Source organism: Rhagoletis zephyria, unplaced genomic scaffold (assembly GCF_001687245.7).
Source record: "Rhagoletis zephyria isolate East Lansing unplaced genomic scaffold, Rhagoletis_zephyria_1.1 Rzeph_scaffold_07170, whole genome shotgun sequence".
Taxonomy (NCBI): Eukaryota; Metazoa; Arthropoda; class Insecta; order Diptera; family Tephritidae; genus Rhagoletis; species Rhagoletis zephyria.
In genome coordinates this window covers 4,397-23,653 of record NW_016164253.1, presented here as the reverse complement: position 1 = coordinate 23,653, position 19,257 = coordinate 4,397, and the positions used below count along the sequence as shown (strand labels likewise).

General features: G+C 34.0%; 4 protein-coding genes across 5 annotated transcripts; 1 reads left to right on the top strand and 3 right to left on the bottom strand.

Moving 5' to 3' along the window:
* Window positions 1-72: 72 nt before the first annotated feature.
* On the bottom strand, window positions 73-8,126 carry Rab1 (RAS oncogene family member Rab1). 2 transcript variants are annotated; one of them, XM_017629894.1, is made up of 6 exons: window positions 7,968-8,126; window positions 7,744-7,898; window positions 1,165-1,285; window positions 1,042-1,089; window positions 725-952; window positions 151-646 (listed from the first exon to the last, which is right to left on the bottom strand). In XM_017629894.1, the coding sequence occupies exons 2-6, from the start codon at window positions 7,755-7,757 to the stop codon at window positions 449-451; spliced, it is 609 nt and encodes a 202-aa protein (XP_017485383.1). In that variant the 5' UTR covers window positions 7,758-7,898; window positions 7,968-8,126; the 3' UTR covers window positions 151-448. The 2 variants fall into 2 exon arrangements, with proteins under 2 accessions (XP_017485384.1, XP_017485383.1); XM_017629895.1 differs by lacking the exon at window positions 7,968-8,126 and having other exon boundaries at window positions 73-646; window positions 7,744-7,772.
* A 1,595-nt stretch (window positions 8,127-9,721) lies between these two features.
* Window positions 9,722-10,961, bottom strand: LOC108373945 (AP-2 complex subunit sigma). The gene is made up of 3 exons (XM_017629891.1): window positions 10,775-10,961; window positions 10,560-10,709; window positions 9,722-10,326 (listed from the first exon to the last, which is right to left on the bottom strand). The coding sequence occupies exons 1-3, from the start codon at window positions 10,775-10,777 to the stop codon at window positions 10,051-10,053; spliced, it is 429 nt and encodes a 142-aa protein (XP_017485380.1). The 5' UTR covers window positions 10,778-10,961; the 3' UTR covers window positions 9,722-10,050.
* Window positions 10,962-11,215: 254 nt separating this feature from the next.
* LOC108373944 (isopentenyl-diphosphate Delta-isomerase 1-like) lies at window positions 11,216-13,059 on the top strand. The gene is made up of 2 exons (XM_017629890.1): window positions 11,216-11,571; window positions 11,630-13,059. The coding sequence occupies exons 1-2, from the start codon at window positions 11,248-11,250 to the stop codon at window positions 12,086-12,088; spliced, it is 783 nt and encodes a 260-aa protein (XP_017485379.1). The 5' UTR covers window positions 11,216-11,247; the 3' UTR covers window positions 12,089-13,059.
* A 175-nt stretch (window positions 13,060-13,234) lies between these two features.
* LOC108373943 (3'-5' ssDNA/RNA exonuclease TatD) lies at window positions 13,235-15,795 on the bottom strand. The gene is made up of 6 exons (XM_017629889.1): window positions 15,706-15,795; window positions 15,312-15,625; window positions 14,492-14,840; window positions 14,111-14,222; window positions 13,539-13,708; window positions 13,235-13,476 (listed from the first exon to the last, which is right to left on the bottom strand). Exons 2-6 carry the CDS (start codon window positions 15,535-15,537, stop codon window positions 13,338-13,340), a joined length of 996 nt encoding a protein of 331 aa, XP_017485378.1. The 5' UTR covers window positions 15,538-15,625; window positions 15,706-15,795; the 3' UTR covers window positions 13,235-13,337.
* Between the last annotated feature and the right edge of the window lie 3,462 nt (window positions 15,796-19,257).

Genomic DNA, 19,257 nt, shown 5'->3' with positions numbered 1-19,257 from the left:
TGCATTACTACGATACGCTCACACTTTTGCTTTCTTTCCGCATCTATTTTTTCATTCCTTCGTTATTTACGCTTTTGTTTACATTTAGGTTTCATTTAAACATTAGTTACAAGTATCTTACTTAAAGTTTTTTCCGCGCAGTTTGTTGTGTTTTTTTTATAGGTTCGCCGTCATAACATTACTCTTTCTTGTTAAGTATGTATTTAAAAAAATTTGATTTTTTATATCTTATGAATCATTGTTGTTGTTGCTCTGTTGTTATCAACATAAATTGTGTTCCCTTAACATGCGTGTCATTATCGTTACCATAGATTATCATCATTATTACTACAGCATAATCCTTTGCTTCTTTATCATCACCATCTTTGTTGTGATTTTTTTTATTTTCAATTTTTTGTTTTTAGTATAATAAAATAATGTGTGTATATGCTTTCACAATCGAAGTTATTCAGCAGCAACCGGATTTGGTGTTTTCCACTGGACGTCCTTGATCGATTTTAACTTTACTGGCGTTCTCAGTGGCACTTGAAGGCGGCCCAACACGATTCTTTATCTCGGCAGCCATCGTCAAGAAAGCTTGCTCAACGTTCGTTGCATTTTTGGCTGATGTTTCAAGGAATGGAATGCCTAATTGGTTTGCATATTCCTAATATGTAAAAAAAAAAACAATTAACATTAACTTATGCATCTTCAAATTAACTCAAATGTGTATGAGGAAACTTACCGCAGCTGTTGTTGTATCGACGACTTTCTTCGTAGTCAAATCACACTTGTTGCCTACCAACAACTTGTTCACATTTTCGCAAGCATATCGTTCGATTTCCTCTAACCATTGTTTTACGTTGTTAAAAGACTCTTGGTCTGTGCAATCGTAGACGACAATAATACCGTGAGCACCACGATAGTACGATGAAGTGATTGTACGGAAGCGCTCCTGTCCAGCGGTATCCCACTGTTATAAAGACAACACAAATTTTGTTTATTTCTCGAATATGTTCTTTTTGAAATACAAAGAGTAGAATAACGCATCTTTCTACTTACGATTTGCAACTTTATAGTTTTTCCGTCCAATTCTATGGTTCTAATTTTCTGCAATGCAATAATACTTTTATAAATATACATACATACATTATTTCAGGTGTCTTAAAAAAAAATTGTACTTACGAAATCCACTCCGATTGTGCTAATATAGCTCTCTGTATATGTGTCGTCGGCAAATCGCAAGAGAAGGCACGATTTCCCTACGCCCGAGTCGCCGATAAGCAATAATTTGAACAAGTAATCACTAGAAGCAAAAAATTAGTTTAAGGTTATTAAAAGAATTTATAAAAAATAAAATAACAGTGGAATATTATTGAAGTTTCAATAATTATTTCAGTTCAAGGATATAGATAATATGAATATTCATATGTTATGTGTATAATTGTTATTTACTGTACAGTTAGTCCTGTTCTTACTCGTAAAATAAATAGAGTAAATGCTCAAAACGCTTTTTTATTGTTTGTCGCATTTCGTTTTCAATTATTTTTTTCCTTTTCCAGTTTAACTTGAGGTCAGTGCAACCTAAGTAGCGATTCGCGACCGCTGAAGATAGTATTTTTACGTTTAATATGGGTCATAGCAAGTAAGCGTAGAGTAGGGTTGGGAACTTCATCCGGATTTTCCAGCTATCCGGATAAACCGAATATTAGAATTCCAAAGAAACCGATCTTTTACTTAATCCGCGGTACACCTTTGTAGTTATACACCGAGGTACACCTTTGTAGTTATAAAGTGGGCGGTGCTACGCCCAATACCTATAAGTATATAGCAGTCTTATTTATTGTTAGGAGATTGTTGTAACGACTAACTTAAAGTAAATTAGCGTCCTCAGTTATTGAAATATTGGTGTTTTCGTATTTTTGAAATTTGCCGTTATACGGGAAGCGGGTGTAATTTTAGACCGATTTGAATGGTGCTAAGGAAATGGTGCAACGGAAATGGTTGGGCTGAAACAAGTGCTCATTGTGTGTATGTATATGGTATTAATTTAATAAAAATTTGCTAATAAAAGGTTAAAGAATAGAAAACGACCAATGCAAGAATGAAAGTAAAGGTGACTACGTACATAGATGAAGAAAAGGATAAAGGCAAAAGTAAAAATAAAAACAAAAACAAAGATGCGTAAAGGTAAAGACGAAGATAGGGGAAGAAAGATTGAAATAAAGGCAATTAAAGAGAAAAGAATACAGAGGGAAACAGCCCAAGTCTGGGAACTATTTTGGGATTTTAGAGATTTTCGGGATTCTCTGGACTTATCGATAAAATAATCGAGATTTTTATCCGTTTTGTTATTATTATTTTTATCGATCTCTTTATCGAAATTTTTATCGATATTGTTATCAAATTTGGTATCGATATTTTCGGAACTTATGGATATCATAATCGATTTGTTTATCGATTTTATTATAGACATTTTTATCGATTTTGTTCTCGATTATTATCGATTTTGTTATCGATAATTATCGATTTCGTTATCAGCATTTATCGATTTTGTTATTGATTTTGTAATGGATATTTTTATCGATTTGGTTATCAATATTTGTATAGATTTATTTTATGGATATTTTTATCGATTTTGTTATGGTTATTTTTATCGAGTTTCTAATAGATTTTGCTACCAATATTGTTATCGATCTTGCTGTCGAAGTCTTTATCGAATTTTTAGTCGATTTTGTTATCAATATTTTTATCGGTTTTGTTATCGATATTTTATTGGATGTTACTATCGATATTGTTAACGAAAGAGTATAAAGATACAAATGAAGATAAAGAAAAACAGAATAACATAAATGTAATTAGAACGAACAGGGGTAGATAGGGATCTAGATAGAAAAAAGAAGAAAAATATAACGTTAAGCAAAAGCAGATTGGTTATGAGACAAAATAGATATGTATATAACGTAAGTTTCACTTCTCCAGTGTGGCCCAGACGCACTAACTTTTTTTTATTTTTCAGTTAACGTGCAAGCAATCATATACGAATAACAAAAAATAATAAAATTACTTTTAAACTTCAAAAAGATGTTAATGCCTTTTTACCATACATTTTTGGAACTGATTTTTAAAATGTTTAGTTGGAATTTCTAGCAATCAAAGCCGAATGCAGAATGAAAATGACGTAAGCAACTCTGCTGCTGTGGTTGCAAGCTCCAAGGTACCTAAAATTTCCTTTACGTTCTATCAAAAACTTAACCAACAGAAAAATCTTCTTTAACACTTCAGTCCTTATCACACAAGTTATTGGAATTCCTATCGAAATAGTTCCTAATTGCCCTATCGCTTTGGTATCATAAAGACATGACGTCTTGGTGTAACAGTTCTTCCCGAGAGTCGATAAGAATTCGAAAAAAAACGATATCATCGGCGATGATTTTCACAGAAATGTCGTGTCGAATAAGTAACTTCCGCAATAGAATATGCTGGCAGGGTATTGCTATTGTCATGACAGTATTGTCCGGTGTAAACCCTAACCTGCAAAAATCGCGACTACTCCATGCATGCGTGTAAAGAGTACTCCCTAAGGACCAAGGAGTACTCCAAAATTAACCACATTCATATAAAAAATATGGTCCAATTAACATGGCGATGTCCTAGGGACCATATACTCCATCCCTGCATTACATCAGAGTAGCACAAAACTACTTCCAACATGTTAACAATGGCATTGTTGTTATATTTTACCGTTTGTACACGCTTTNTAGTATTTTTACTATGGCGTTTAATATGGGTCATAGCAAGTAAGCGTAGAGTAGGGCTGGGAACTTCAACCGGATTTTCCAGCTATCCGGATAAACCGAATATTCGAATTCCGAAGAAACCGCTCTTTTACTTAATCCGCATTGGGCGCTTAGGTTTGATGCAACCGTATATATAAACAAGGAATCCGCGGCAACACCCGATTTCAAGCGTTTTTGATAATATGTAGTTAGACTTAATGATATAATTGAACTTGGTTAGGTACAAATCGAGTAAGTGTTTACCGAGGTAAAACTTTTTTAGTTATAAAGTGGGCGGTGCTACGCCCAATTCCTATAAGTCTATAACAGTCTTATTTATTGTTAGGAGATTGTTGTAACGACTAACTTAAAGTAAATTAGCGTCCTCAGTTATTGAAATATTGGTGTTTTCGTATTTTTGAAATTTGCCGTTATACGGGAAGCGGGTGTAATTTTAGACCGATTTGAATATTTTCAACAAATTACTTTTCCGTACTAAGGTTATTAAGTGCACAGAGTTTGGTGGAAATTGATAAATCGGTTACCGAGATACACGTTTTCAACAATTCGCATCTAATTTTTACTGAAATATCGCAGTTTTTGCTCTTTTTGAAAATACCGTTATATGGGAAGTGGGCGAGGTTACAGTGCGATTTCGCCCATTTGCAATCTCAATTTTTGCTCGCGTTGTCGTGTACACGGACAGACGGACAGACTTACGGCCATACAGACAGACATGGCTTAATCGACTTCTCTTTTCATTCTGATCATTTATGTATACATTTGTCCATATCTATCTCGATTCGTTTTGGCTGTTACAAACAACTGTTATGCGAACCGTTATGCGTTGTGTACAAGTGCGCTCGAGTATAAAAACTTTGCATACATCTGTGCCAATACTTTTGTAATTTCACAATATTTTCAACTCTAATAATGGATTTCTTAAAAAACAATTTTGTTATTTCATTAACGCTTTTTTGAACTCAATAAAATATGTATGCTATTTGCTAATTATAAATTAAATTAATATATAATTTTTTTGCAACACAAACGGTTTGAAAATAGACTGAATCAAGTAAAATTATATGTTTGTTTTCTAATTTTTGAAGTGAAACTTCTTTAGCGGCGGTTGGTTGGTTGGGAGTAAATTGGCAAATTCAACGGAAATTGCTCACGGAAATGGTGGGGCTGAAACAAGTGCTTATGTGTGTAGTGTGTATGTATATGGTATTAGTTTAATAAAAATTTGCTAATAAAAGGTTAAAGAATAGAAAACGACCAATACAAGAATGAAAGTAAAGGTGACTACGTACATAGATGAAGAAAAGTATAAAGGCAAAAGTAAAAATAAAAACAAAAACAAAGATGCGTAAAGGTAAAGGTAAATGGTAAAGGTAATGAAGACCAACGTATTTTTAATCACTTTACTTATATATGTATATAAGGGCAAAGGTGAAGGGGAATATGTAGATGAAGAAAATGATAAACATAAAAGCAGACAGAGGAGGATGAGGATACCGATAAAAGTAAAGACGAATATAGGGGAAGAAAGATTGAAATAAAGGTAATTAAAGAGAAAAGAATACAGAGGGAAACAGCCCAAGTCTGGGAACTATTTTGGGATTTTAGAGATTTTCGGGATTCTCTGGACTTATCCATAAAATAATCGAGATTTTTATCCGTTTTGTTATTATTATTTTTATCGATCTCTTTATCGAAATTTTTATCGATATTGTTATCAAATTTGGTATCGATATTTTCGGAACTTATGGATATCATAATCGATTTGTTTATCGATTTTATTATAGATATTTTTATCGATTTTGTTCTCGATTATTATCGATTTTGTTATCGATAATTATCGATTTCGTTATCAGCATTTATCGATTTTGTTATTGATTTTGTAATGGATATTTTTATCGATTTGGTTTTCAATATTTTTATCGATATTTGTCAGTATTTGTCGATTTGATTATCGATTTTGTTATGGTTATTTTTATCGAGTTTCTAATAGATTTTTCTACCAATATTGTTATCGATTTTGCTGTCGAAATTTTTATCGAATTTTTCGTCGATTTTGTAATCAATATTTTTATCGGTTTTGTTGTCGATATTTTAATGGATGTTACTATCGATATTGTTATCGAAAGAGTATAAAGATACAAATGAAGATAAAGAAAAACAGAATAACATAAAGAGGGGTAGAGATAGAGATCTAGATAGAAAAAAGGCGAAAAATATAACGTTAAGCAAAAGCAGATTGGTTATGAGACAAAATAGATATGTATATAACGTAAGTTTCAATTCTCTAGTGTGGCCCAAGCGCAGTTACATTTTTTATTTTTCAGTTAACGTGCAAGCAATCATATTCGAATAACAAAAAATAATAAAATTACTTATAAATTTAAAAAAGATGTTAATGCCTTTTTACCATACATTTTTGGAACTGATTTTTAAAATGTTTAGTTGGAATTTCTCGCAATCAAAGCCGAATGCAGAATGAAAATGACGTAAGCAACTCTGCCGCTGTAGTTGCAAGCTCTAAGGTACCTCAAATTTCCTTTACGTTTTATCAAAAACTTAACCAACAGAAGAATCTTCTTGAACACTTCAGTACTTATCACACAAGTTATTGTAATTCCTATCGAAATAGTTCCTAATTGCCATATCGTTATTGTATCATAAAGACGTGATGTCTTGGTGGAACAGTTCTTCCCGAGAGCGGATAAGAATTCAAAAAAAGGCGATATCATCGGCGATGATTTTCACAGAAATGTCGTGTCGAATAAGTAACTTCCGCAATAGAATATGCTGGCAGGGTATTGCTATTGTCATGACAGTATTGTCCGGTGTAAACCCTAACCTGCAAAAATCTCGACTACTCCATGCATGCGTGTAAAGAGTACTCCCTAAGGACCAAGGAGTACTCCAAAATTAACCACATTCATATAAAAAATATGGTCCAATTAACATGGCGATGTCCTAGGGCAGGACCATATACTCCATCCCTGCATTACATCATAGTAGCACAAAACTACTCCAACATATTAACAATGGCATTGTTGTTATATTTTTTTGTTTGTCCACGCTTTTGTTCTTCACTTCTCAAATGCTTTTTCGAAATTAATAAAAACCAAGACAAAAATTAAAAATTACATGTTGCCTCTGACGGCAGCCCAGCAAACAATTAGGTTTGATATACATTTGAAAATGATTCGAAATCAAAGCCTTTCTCAAATGCCCAACGTTTGAGAATGATTTGAAAATTACAGCTTTCTCAATAAAAAGGCGAGTTTTATCTCCATTTGAGAGTATGGTTATCTAAAAATCAAATATAAAAAATCAAATACAAAAAAATTAAACCTCGTTTTCAATTTGAAAATCATTTGAGAGAAACATTTGATATCAAATTGTGGAATACATTTTTCTCAAACGTTTGAAACCATGAACCAACAAAACAAACAAAGTACCTAGTCGTTGGTTCATGGCGTTTGAAACTGTGTTTGCTGGAAGGCTAGTAATAGGTTGTTAATACTCGCTGTGAAGCCAGGGCAGTCTATGATTGAGCGAACAGCTAAGTACGAGAGAGGAGCAATGGATCTCTCTTTAACAAGTGACTCATCCGCCCCATAATTCCGTACTATATAACTTCACCACTTGAAGTCGTTCGGAGATATTGTTAATAACAATTATTTCTAATTGTATTGTACATTGGACGGCTGCCAATGCCAACTACGATATAATTGCATCAAATGCAATCTCCACATAAAATTCCTGAATCAAGCGTAAACACTCCCCACAAATGAGTACTGATTGCCACGAAGAAATATTCAAAGCACAAGTGTAGGTAAGGCGTCGACGGCGTGGATAGACGAAATTGAGCGACATCATATTCATTGAAATGAAAAAATGACGTCGCAAAAATATTAAAGGCTTATATATATGTTGCAATTATAAAAATTAAAATTTATTTATTTGCACTTACTATTCTGGATTCATAGCTGCTTTTTCGGGAAAACCTAAAACGTTTTCAAATATTCTGCTCGTAGACGAATTCGAGCTGTTGTTTTTTTTCTTCTACTGCGCTAATCAAATGATTTTTTTCTTCAGCCGAGCCACACTTTCCACTGCTGTATCTCACTTCAACGAAGAGTTATATTTGTTTTTTTTTTTCCTTTGATACAAACGGCTGCTAATATTTTTGCTTACTGTTTAATATTTTGGACTTTTCCTTGCCTTTTAACAATTTGTTTTCTATTAAGAAATATTGCAATTGAATGCTGTAACTTTTATTTTTTCGTTCGATGATTTTCAACGACAGCAACGACGACGAAAGAACAATGGCGACGAACAAATGACGATGAAGAAAATTCACTAGCATTCGCTCGCTTCCACGCAATCAATTTAATTTTGTTGTCTCGCTCGCACACACAAAATAGCACAATTTTCTGACACATCAGTTGAACGAGTGGAGTAGTCGGAGTATCGATATCGATAAATATTGGTTTAATGGTTGCCACAATACGCTGCGTTTACATAAGACAATTTGACACAACACAATTGAGAATATCTGGCCAAAGCAAAGGTAAATTTATATATATATATAGATTTACGTTCTTTGGTAACGAGGTGTCGCGTCGTATAGATTTACGTTCTTTGTTATACATTTTCGTTCTTTGTCAAAAAGAATATACAGTCAGTCCATAAAGTTTAGGTACAGCGATTTTTTTACAATACCGGCAACTATTTTCTAGATATTTTAATTTTAATTAATTTTGTATAAAAATATTGTCAATTCTACAACAAAAAACCCAAAAATCAGAGTTCCAAACCTTGTGCAAAATTAAAGAAAATTTGGAAAAAAATTTCATTCAAATATTGCACTTTTTATTTACGCTCGCTAGAAAAAATACGCAGTTTTTTAGCGCAATCAATTTTAGTATAATAAAGTGCAAGTATGAGGAAGCTAGGACTTACCATTGATTTTTTGGAATTTTTTTTTGTTGAAGGTGTCGCACATTTTGTCCATATAAAAAAATTATCAAACATTATCTTATATGGAGAAAATGAGCGACACCTTCAACAAAAAAAATTCATAAAAATCAATGTTAAGTCCTAGCCACCACAAACTTGCACTTTATACTAAAATTTAGTGGGCTAAAAAACTGCATACTCAACTTCTTTCTAAAGAGCGTAAATAAAAACTGCAATATTTGAATGAAATTTTGCCAAATATTCTTTAATTTTACACAAGGTTTGGAACTCTGATTTTTGGGTTTTTTGTTGTAGAATTGACCATATTTTTATACAAAGTTATCGAAAAATAAAATATTTAAGAAATAGTTGCCCGTATTGTAAAAAAATCGCTGTACCTAAACTTTATTGACTGACTGTAGTTGTGGCCACCATTAGAACAATATTTATCGATATCGATACTCCGATACAGTGTATACGTTGCACTGCTATACCATTTGCTCCAGCATTTGCCTAAAGGTAAATAAAGCTCTGCGTACATTTTTAGTGCAAATCTCAAATATGTCAAATTTTGAGTTGTGACTCTTTTGAAGACGGTGTGCGATATGTACAGATTTATGTAGGTCGAAAAATCTTGACATTGAACAAACATAATTCGCATCAAAATTACTACTTGCCGGTTAACCATCCTTATCAGTACAAAACCGCGTATTGTCGTTCTGCAAAACCTTTTTTGCCAAAAATTGGATTTGCTCACACAAGCTCTTGGCTCAATCCTTCAGGAAACATACTAACCAAAAATGCGATTGCTTTATAAAAAAAAGAACCATTTTGAAATGTGAGTGTTTTTACTCTCTAGAAAATAATTTATGGAACCTCACATACGCGATATTGCATTTTGTTGATACGCGGTATTGCATTTTGTTGATGCGCGGTTTTGTAGTTTAAACGACGATATGTACATATCTAATATATATAAACGCCTTAATTTGGTTATCTATATATTTTATTTAAATATCAGTGTGACTTTGAGTAAGAACATATTAGTAATACATGTTCATTTATAATTATGTCTACAATAACTTTACAAGCACTTTAACAAATACCAATTACTTTTCTTAAATGGGCAGAAAGGTATGCTGGGTAACATATCAATATAAGGGAAAGGGGAAGCAGTGAAAAAAATTCGAAAACTGATGGATTGACCATCATAAACTCCAATATCCAATCATGGGTAGGATTATCCTTGCGCCTGAAACATACTTAATTTTCGGAATAAACACACTTATTTAATGGAATGCATCGATGGCAGCAGTTTTTATTCCAGTGAGTTCAGCGTCAATAATTGTTTTAGCACCTTTGTTTGCGACGTTTCACGTATTTCTCCAGCTAAGAACATTTCATCTACTACCGTGTAAACTTTATAAAAGTTAAATACAAGGTCCAATTCACATACATTATGGAAGTACTCGTTAAGTACCTCCACAAAATTGTGTATCGCCTCAAGATAGCACAGATTGTTGTCGTTTACATCAACGCAGATACAGAAGTAGAGTCCGGCATATCGGCGGTACACAATCTTAAAGTTCCGAAACTGTGAATAAAAAAATATTAAATAATATACATACAAAGTGTAATGTAAGAGTAATTGGCAGTCTCAATTTCAATAAATAAAAGACATTCCAAATAATTACACCGGCCGAATACACATAAATTTGGGTTGGCCCGGAAACATTTCCCTCCCCCCGCCCAGATTCGTGGGAACGGGTCAAGAAAGTTTTATTATTTGAAAGTGTCAAAAGCCTGAATTTTATATTCATCACCTACCTCGACAAAATTTGTGTGTTTTGCATCCCGTACTGTCACCACTGCATGCACCTCTTCGATCAGCTTCTGCTTTTCGTCGTCATCAAAATTCATATACCACTTGGCCAAACGCGTCTTACCAGCACGATTTTGTATCAAAATGAACCGTATCTGCGAAAACAAATAATTGCATCCAAAGATTTCAATTGCTGAGGGGCGTTTCGCTTTTTGCTTACCATAATTTTCAACAATTTTATTTTGCCTTTTCCCCAATACTCCAGCAAGCAAATTGGTCAAAATTGTGATAAAGAACTTCTCTGATTTTTTTGTATCATTACGCACAACAGGGTTGCCAATTCAGTGTTGCTTTTATTTTAACCCTTATGCGCATTGCCCAATCCAGTTCGTTCAAATCCGTGTGGATTCCTTGAAAGTGTCGGTTATGCAGTGAATATAAACAATTTCTATCAGAACGACCCAGATCGAAACTTTTCTTAAAATGTAAATAAGGATTTACCTATGCAGTGCATTGCTGATATTTTCGAGTGATTTAGGTTTTTCTTCGATTTATATCTAGTCCACAATAAATTTTAATCCTATACCTACAGAATACAACTCTGCAGACCATGTAAACCATATGATCTATGTACCAAAATAGAATGAACTCAGTCAACTAAATACTTGAAATTGCATTTCGTTGAAGGAAACAATGATAGTGTTATCAAGATTACGTGGATCGGCTCTCCGTGGTTTTCATAAGCACATATGGGTTAGAAATTGTTCATCAGCAGCAGCGGCAGCAACGCCAGAATCTAGCACCATGACTGGAGTACATGATGCCCAGCAGGCACTAGCGCTCAAGGAAAACTGCATTTTGGTAGATCCGAATGATAACGCCATTGGCGCCAGCAGTAAAGCTGATTGTCATCGAGTGAATGGAGAGACTGGAGCGGTCAAATTACATCGTGCTTTCAGTGTCTTCCTTTTCAATTGTAAGGGAGAAATGCTTGTGCAACGTCGTTCCGTACACAAGGTATCTTCATGTTTTGCATTTGATATTGGAGACTTTATTTATATTATTTATTTTGTAGATTACATTCCCCGACACGTATACAAACGCTTGTTGTAGTCATCCACTGCACGACATTGAATTGGAGCGGGAAGAAGCTAATGCGATAGGAGTACGAAGAGCAGCTCAGCGGCGGCTTAACTATGAGCTTGGCATTCCAACGGAACAAATTCAACCAGAAAACTTTCACTATTTGACACGCATACATTACCACAATACAGGTGATGGTGTGTGGGGTGAACATGAAATCGATTATATACTTTTCCTGCAAAAGGATGTCGATCTCAATCCGAATGAGAATGAGGTCAGCGAAGTGCGCTTCGTAAAGCGTAATGAAATTGACAAGGCTGTGAACAAATTCGATGCTCCAATGACACCTTGGTTTAGACTGATCCTAAAGCATAAACTTAAAGAATGGTGGGATAATTTGCACCAATTAAAAAAGTTTGAAGATACGAAGTTCATACATCGCTTCACCTGAACAATGGAATATCTTTTGATCATCATCGAATAGGCGGCGAGAAACACCAAAGAAATTTTTGTTCGGCACTTTGACTGGAGTGGTCTCCTGATTGTTAGTGTGCTTTAAGAAATAGAAATCATTAAAATTATAGTTACGGGATTAATAAAATAAGCCATTTAAGTTTTCTCTTTTTTTGTTTATTTATGGTTGTAAGCATACATCTGTATATGTGTATGTATGTAAATAACAATAGAGTACAATCATGATCACATTTACTGTGTTACCATGCACATTGCTTTTGTCTTAAATGCTATTCATATAACTATCTTTTATGTATGTATGTTGTATGTTATTAGTTGGCGAAGCACAATAAACATTTCGCAGCACAACAACAAATAACGAACAAAATGAACTATAAATATTTACAGGTTTTGGCGTAAAAAATCTAATAAAATAGTAAAACAAATCAGCTGCAGCTTGACTTGTTCATTTTTCTCCTAGTTTCGAAGCACTAATTTGTATGCATAACTTAAGTTTGATCAACGGTTTAAGAAAAAGGCGTTGAAGCAGGCACACCTTGATTATGTCAATAAATAGTTTGCATATCAAACAAATTCTTCATTTAAGATTTACTGTAGTTAAGTGTTTATTACATACATAGTTGTATGTACGTTCATTTACATTTCACGGTTAGGGGGTTTTCCACGAGAAGGAACTCTGGTCGATTCCAACTAACTATATCCTCACCGAATATCCAGATTTAATTTGCAGTCTAAATAGTTTTACGTTCTTAAAAACAAAATATACTTTTTTATGTAGTTGCAACTAACACTAATAGGTCGACTTGTGTATTCGAATCTTCAGTTGATTTAATATGAGTATATTACGAATTTGCATGCGCTTTAAAAACACGTCGTTGTTAGTAGGTATACATATGTGTGTAATATATAATAAATAAGTGTCGATTCGTTAATTACATAATTTTCTTTTTAGTAAAATATTTTTTTTTATCGTTTGTTTTATTATCAGCCGTTTGCCGAATTTCGCACTTCATTTAAGGCACTTTTGAAGTCTTGTAGTTCATAGCGTATTAAGGAATTTTCACAAAACACTATATTACCACAAATAAAAATTTGGCACTTTCGTTTTGGATTCCTCTAAATTCACTCCTTGTTTTATGGTTGGAAAGCATGTGCTTTAAGTGATATTTTGTCGCACTAAGCAATTGTATGACAGTCTACATAAGTAATATCACAGCCATTAACTTTTAGGATAGGCCAAAGAGTTTCAATGCATTGAATGCTGTAGCTAAAGCTACTTCTTCGGGCGTTTTCTTCATAAAAGCAGCTATCATTTCTACGATGGCGGGCAAACTACAAGGCTCGTTGCGTTGAAAGGTGCAGTACCTGAAAAATATCAGTCCATTGAAAGAATAATTCCTATGCAAATATCTGTCTGGTACATCTACCTATGTAAATATAAAAGCGAACGTTCCGTTATTCCAGTCTTAACATGTTGCGGCAGCTTGGAAGCTCTTGTATTTGGGTACATGAACGGCGAGTCCGTTTCGACGAGCAGTCTATCGATAGGAAGAATTCCATTTTCTAAGAGTTTGCGTACTCCACTATCTGATTTGTCCTGTAACGTAAAAAAAAAAAAATGCATTTAGTTGTTTTGTAAGTTTAATCTGTAAAATTATTGCCAATAATACTGAATTTCCACTAGGCTTTAAATGCTAGAAATTGTAATGACAAAGTTGAGCCTTAAAAAAAAGCAGTGCCGTAACGTTCAAGTTCATTTCCACATGGCATATCTTAAATGCCACCAATTTTGTGTCGTTTCAATACCTAGTAGAAATTCGGCATAAAATAAATTATCATCGGTTCACGTGATCCAAAGTTATCTTATAACCTACATATGTATATACATACAAAAAATATTCCGACGAATTGCTAAACTGTTTTTTTTTGTCGGATAAAAATTAATGCTTTAAAATATTTGTTTATGGAATAACTCGGATTTCTCTAAAATTTATCTTACCTTGCATAAATAACCAGTTAAACTGATATAGAATCTTCTATTTAGATATTTGACTGCTTCGTCGGCCGTTCCCATGAATCCTCTTATGATTATAGGTGGTAAAGTCTCGAATCTGTAAATTTAATCGCAGAGAAATGTTCATATCGATGGTCCTCTGCAATAACGACACAATTAAAAATTCAAAAAACAATATCCATTACTACTGTTGAGTGACTCTTGTCTCTAATCCTTAATATTCGCTTTAGTAATGCTTACTATTTATATAATATATATAATTATAAGTTCTTATTTTTTGAATTTTGCCGTTATTGCAGAAGACCATCGATATGTAGATACATATCGCCGCTTGGCGTATAATAACAGTTGCGGATAAAAACTTACTTATCCAGGATATCGAGTACATCTTGTTGCGCGGATCGCTCATGTATAAGCAGAGATTTGTTCAAATTGCAAGCTAAATGTATCTGCTTTTCAAAAATTTCCTTTTGGGTCTCTGGCTCAGAGAAATCACGTTGATAATCTAAGCCACATGGTCCGATAGCGACGCATTCCTGTGAAGCCGCAATATGCTCGAACTCGAACCAAGTGTTCGGTTCCTCGACAATCGATTTGGAATCGTGTGGATGTATGCCAGCAGTCGAATAAATTATATCGGGATAAATTCGTGATAGACGAAGCGCTTCTTTGCTAGATTTTACCGATGTGCCTGGAACCATTATTTTCTGTACTCCTGTTGAAATATTTAATTTTGAATGAGTATTGAAAATTATAAAAATCAGCTATGGCATTATTAAGTCATATGGGAATTAAATATATGTATGTACATATGCACAATAACTATGTATGTAGGTACCTACATATCTACGTATAACAACTTTGACTTCTCACAGATCTTTGAGGTCAGATAGGGTTACATATTTTTGAACAATTACTTATTTACATATTTGTGCATATAAATGGGTGTGTTACTATGGTATATATAGAGTAGGTATACATATGTACATATGTGCATACAGATATGACTAAGAGTAGTCTTCGAATGACAGGGCGCAACATTCTTATCTAAGAAAAAACGCAAAAGATCTTCTTGAAAACACAACTATACGCTAATTTATATGCGTATACATAAATAAATTACATATACATAAATGTACAGCCAAGTATGTACGCCAACTTTGTGGCAATATTTATTATACCTTACCCGCATCCTTGGCTCGTTGTATTACTGATTCCAGATCACGGCTATATTTTTTGTTTGTTAGATTCGCACCCGCATCTATCACTATGAGATTTTCGAAGCAGTGCTTCATATCCACTAAATTCATATCCACACCGATATCCAAGGCACCAGTAGTGTCGACTGGAATCGTCACACCGGCGCCAGCGGCGGCAGAAGAGGCTGTGCCAGCTACAGAGGATTGTGCCATGTCGTTTTTGTTGGTTATTTGTGTATTGTTTCACAACTTGAAGAATACGTTTTTGTTATCTGTGAATTGAGTGTCGCTTGCACGTTGACTTGACGAAAATAGGTATGACGAAATAACAATTGTATTAATACAACACACAGTGAAAATGTTCAAATGCACATTAATTACGATGAATATCTTGCGAGTGATTTGCAAAACAATGGTTAACGTCGTAGACGAGAAGTGTTTTCGTAATAAATACGATATTAGCAATCAGCTAGAAATATAGTGCACCTTTAAAAATGTTATTTTTGTATGGAAATATAAAAATTAAAATGATTTAGAAAATCCCTACGACTGCTGGCAGCTGGCGGCCAAGAAAATTAGTAAAATACCAGTGATAGTGTTGCCAAGTACCAAGGTAATTTATTTCAAAACTGAGACAACTCGAAGTGGAATGCACAGTGTGGTCGGATAACCAAACGAAGCAAACCAAAAAGTTATGATGAAGTAAGAGAAAAACGGAAAAATATAAGATCAACTAAACCTAACGAAAATGAAATATAAATTATGTATACACATCGGCGTAGCCAGAATGAAATTTAGGGGGGGCCTCGACCCTATTAAGCTGGCATTTTGGGGTACTATTTTATATATATAAGGAAAATTTGAAAGTTAGGGGGAGGACTCGAGGACCCCCCTGTCCCTACCTGGCTACGCCCATGTGTATGCATATAAGAAACCGGAATACAACTAAAAAATAATAGTTAAATATACATATCAATGGGGTGATAAATGTAAAGCAGTTAAGGACTTTTTATTATTGAATTACATATGTTTAAATACTTCTTTTTATTTTTTATGAAATTAGATGTAAAGCTTTTGATTTTCTTTTTATGCCAGTTTGCTTTGACAAGTAGAAAGGGATCAGGGATTTATACCGAATTATATAATTTGTAAGCAACTACATCATAGCTTTAAAGGCAACTGACGTACCCTCCCGGATTTATCTCTGGTCAAGGATTGTTTCACCAGCATCACTCCCCAAAAACTCTGTGGAATTTGTATACTGTTAAGAGCGTTCAAGACGTGGCAATATACTTCAATGCAATAAATTTCGGAAAGGCTGTCAAATTGAGAAATCAGTTGCATGAGCAGTCGCACCTTGCATGGAAAGTGTCTTTCGAAAGAGGTTTTTTATTTCCGAAAGTCGAATTGAAGGAAAAATTTCTGAAATCGCTTTTTGGCTGTTCACACAGCGAATGAGTTTTTGGCAAAGTTTTTCGATACTAAAATGCAACTATGGGCGGTGGGGTTGTCGATTGTTTGCTATTTCTCTTGTAAAATCGAGAACGAAAACGCGAAAAATTAATACACGACGTAATATTTGCCGTGTAAACAATATTTTACCGATTACGTATATTAAGCAAAATAATATATTTCAAGCATTTTTGATATTTAATTCAACAATATTTTTTATCATTTTACACAAATTCACGATCAGGGCCACACGGCAACACTCGATTAGTTTGACAGCACTTGCAGAAGAAATAAAAATTGCAGCACGAGAAAGTTGAAATATATTTCCGAAATCGATTTTCGCTCTTGCAGTTGCAGTCACACCTTGCATCTTTTGGTTCTGAAACTGATTTCCGAAAAGTGACAGAATGATCTATCTGGCTGTTCACACATCGAAATAAAATTTTTCTTTCTCAATTTGACAGCGAATTGCGTGCGAAAGACGGAAATATTGCCACGTTTGACAGGCTCTTTACACCAACAACGACAACGGCGAATCTTCAAAATTTCATTTCTGCAACATTGTTGTTGACGCTACCTTATATTCTATCATTCTTGAGGCCAAGTCCCCTTTCAGACACGTCAAGTCTTGAAAGCAGTTTTTATCGCATTCTCTTTTGTGTTTTGTATTTTCTGCTGGATTACCTACAATGATGGAAAAGTTGGTACAATCGTACCTTTATTTACTTACAATTTTAAGTACATCTGGAACATAGCAAAATGACTTCTCAGGAAATCAGTTCTTAATTTTATTGACATTTCAATGCATTTTCGGGTGCTTGCAACTGGTCTAATAGCTTTCCTCCTTTGCGAAGGGACATTCAAATGATACAAATTATGGTCAAAGTAACGCAACTGTAGTTGATTTCGCCAGATAGATGAAATATATATATATTTTTTTCCGTCAGATCGAAGAACTGAGAGGAAAGTGATTCTGCTTTCCTACAACATAGTTTTGTCTCGCGCCGCTCGAGGAGATTATTTTCATAGCCAACATTTTTTTAATGTGATTACAGAAGTTGATATGGTATGGATGGGAATTGTTATCCTCCTATTTTCTTATATAGAGATATATATTTTCTTTTTAGGTACATCTATCTACTTTTAGGTAAAGTTTTCCGTAAATTAGGTACAATCATATAATACGATTTTCCATCCCTCTTTGTTCAATAAAAATTCCCCCAAGTCAAAATAGGTATGTTTAATTTTGACTTGGAGCCAAGGTACATTGAACAGGTAGTATCAGTAGAGCAGCTGATTTGATTTATTTTCAAATTATTTGGTCTCGAAAATGTCAAATATTTTTAATTTTTTCTCACAAAAATTCTGAATTGTTAAAATCCATTTGCATGTGAAACCTTTTTCCATACAAAACAAGCGATTGAATAGCAGCTTTTGGAACGTTCGCCCAACTCAGCAGCACAACCGCTGATTACTGGGCCTTGCAAAGGATGGATCAATGCTTCGAGAAGCAAACAAATTTACTAGGAAAGAAAGTGGCATAAATTTTTTTTTTCCAATTTAAATTTTTTATTTTTTATAATTTTTTGTATTTCACATGGCACGCTTTGATTTAGAAGAAAAAATTCAGAACAGTTTTTGACACTTTCGATACCAGAAGCAACAACAAAATACACGCAAATGTTGTTTTTGCTCTACTGATACTACCTGTTTAATGTGCCTTGCTTGGAGCTATGTTTATGCACGGTTGCATAGAGAATCTGACTAAAATTAACTGCCAATTAATTTTAAATTGGCAATTAATAAAGATTTGGCATTGAATTCGTTAAAGTGCAATTTTCGTTTGGCGGAAACACCAGCAGCTACAACATCCTTTTACCAGATGATAAGATTGTTCGTCGAAAATCCAGCAAGAATTATCCAGAAATTTTAGTGAAAAATGATTTTTCTTACTTGTATTTAAAGCTGACAGAAGTAAGTTTAAAGTAATTAATTTCATTAAATAAAATCACTTTCAAGCGGCTAAACCTCTGTTTACCTCTGTACATGGTCTTTTTTCCTCATCTGAAAATAGTTCTCCAAGGATCTGAGAAAGGGTGCTTTTCTAGTGGGTAGGGTTTCAAGAGCCAAGCGCTCTCCCCTCCGCCTACTACCCCAAAAAAGTGTGCAAGTAACTAAATATTTCCCCGTTTTTTATCAAGTTATCCAAACATCTTGGTAATGTAATTTCTTGGATACTTACCTTGCGTTTGATGGTGTTCAATATAAACTATTTTTAAATTTCACGTAAAGAGGCGTTAGAATCTTTTTTCAATCGAGCCCTACTCTCATCGAAGCGCAAATATAAAGGAAATATAAATTTGGAGTTATCGGATCACTGACGGTGTTTTTTTTTAAACTCTAACTAACAAATAGAGTATCTAGTCTTCTTATACCCGAGCACACTTGTGCATAAGGGTATTATAACGTTGTTCACATAAC

What these genes read in the sequence shown, in the direction of transcription:
- Rab1 (XM_017629894.1), bottom strand. An exon ending in AAACTATAAAGTTGCAAATC is followed by an intron (nt 953 to 1,041) that starts GTAAGTAGAAAG and finishes TCTTTATAACAG; the next exon opens with TGGGATACCGCTGGACAGGA. An exon ending in TCGATACAACAACAGCTGCG is followed by an intron (nt 647 to 724) that starts GTAAGTTTCCTC and finishes TTTACATATTAG; the next exon opens with GAATATGCAAACCAATTAGG.
- LOC108373945 (XM_017629891.1), bottom strand. An exon ending in AACACACAAATTTTGTCGAG is followed by an intron (nt 10,327 to 10,559) that starts GTAGGTGATGAA and finishes TTTTATTCACAG; the next exon opens with TTTCGGAACTTTAAGATTGT.
- LOC108373944 (XM_017629890.1), top strand. Translation starts at nt 11,248, where the DNA reads ATGATAGTGTTATCAAGATTACGTGGATCGGCTCTCCGTGGTTTTCAT. An exon ending in AACGTCGTTCCGTACACAAG is followed by an intron (nt 11,572 to 11,629) that starts GTATCTTCATGT and finishes TTTATTTTGTAG; the next exon opens with ATTACATTCCCCGACACGTA.
- LOC108373943 (XM_017629889.1), bottom strand. Translation starts at nt 15,537, where the DNA reads ATGGCACAATCCTCTGTAGCTGGCACAGCCTCTTCTGCCGCCGCTGGC. An exon ending in TAACTGGTTATTTATGCAAG is followed by an intron (nt 13,709 to 14,110) that starts GTAAGATAAATT and finishes TTTACGTTACAG; the next exon opens with GACAAATCAGATAGTGGAGT. An exon ending in TCGCTTTTATATTTACATAG is followed by an intron (nt 13,477 to 13,538) that starts GTAGATGTACCA and finishes GATATTTTTCAG; the next exon opens with GTACTGCACCTTTCAACGCA.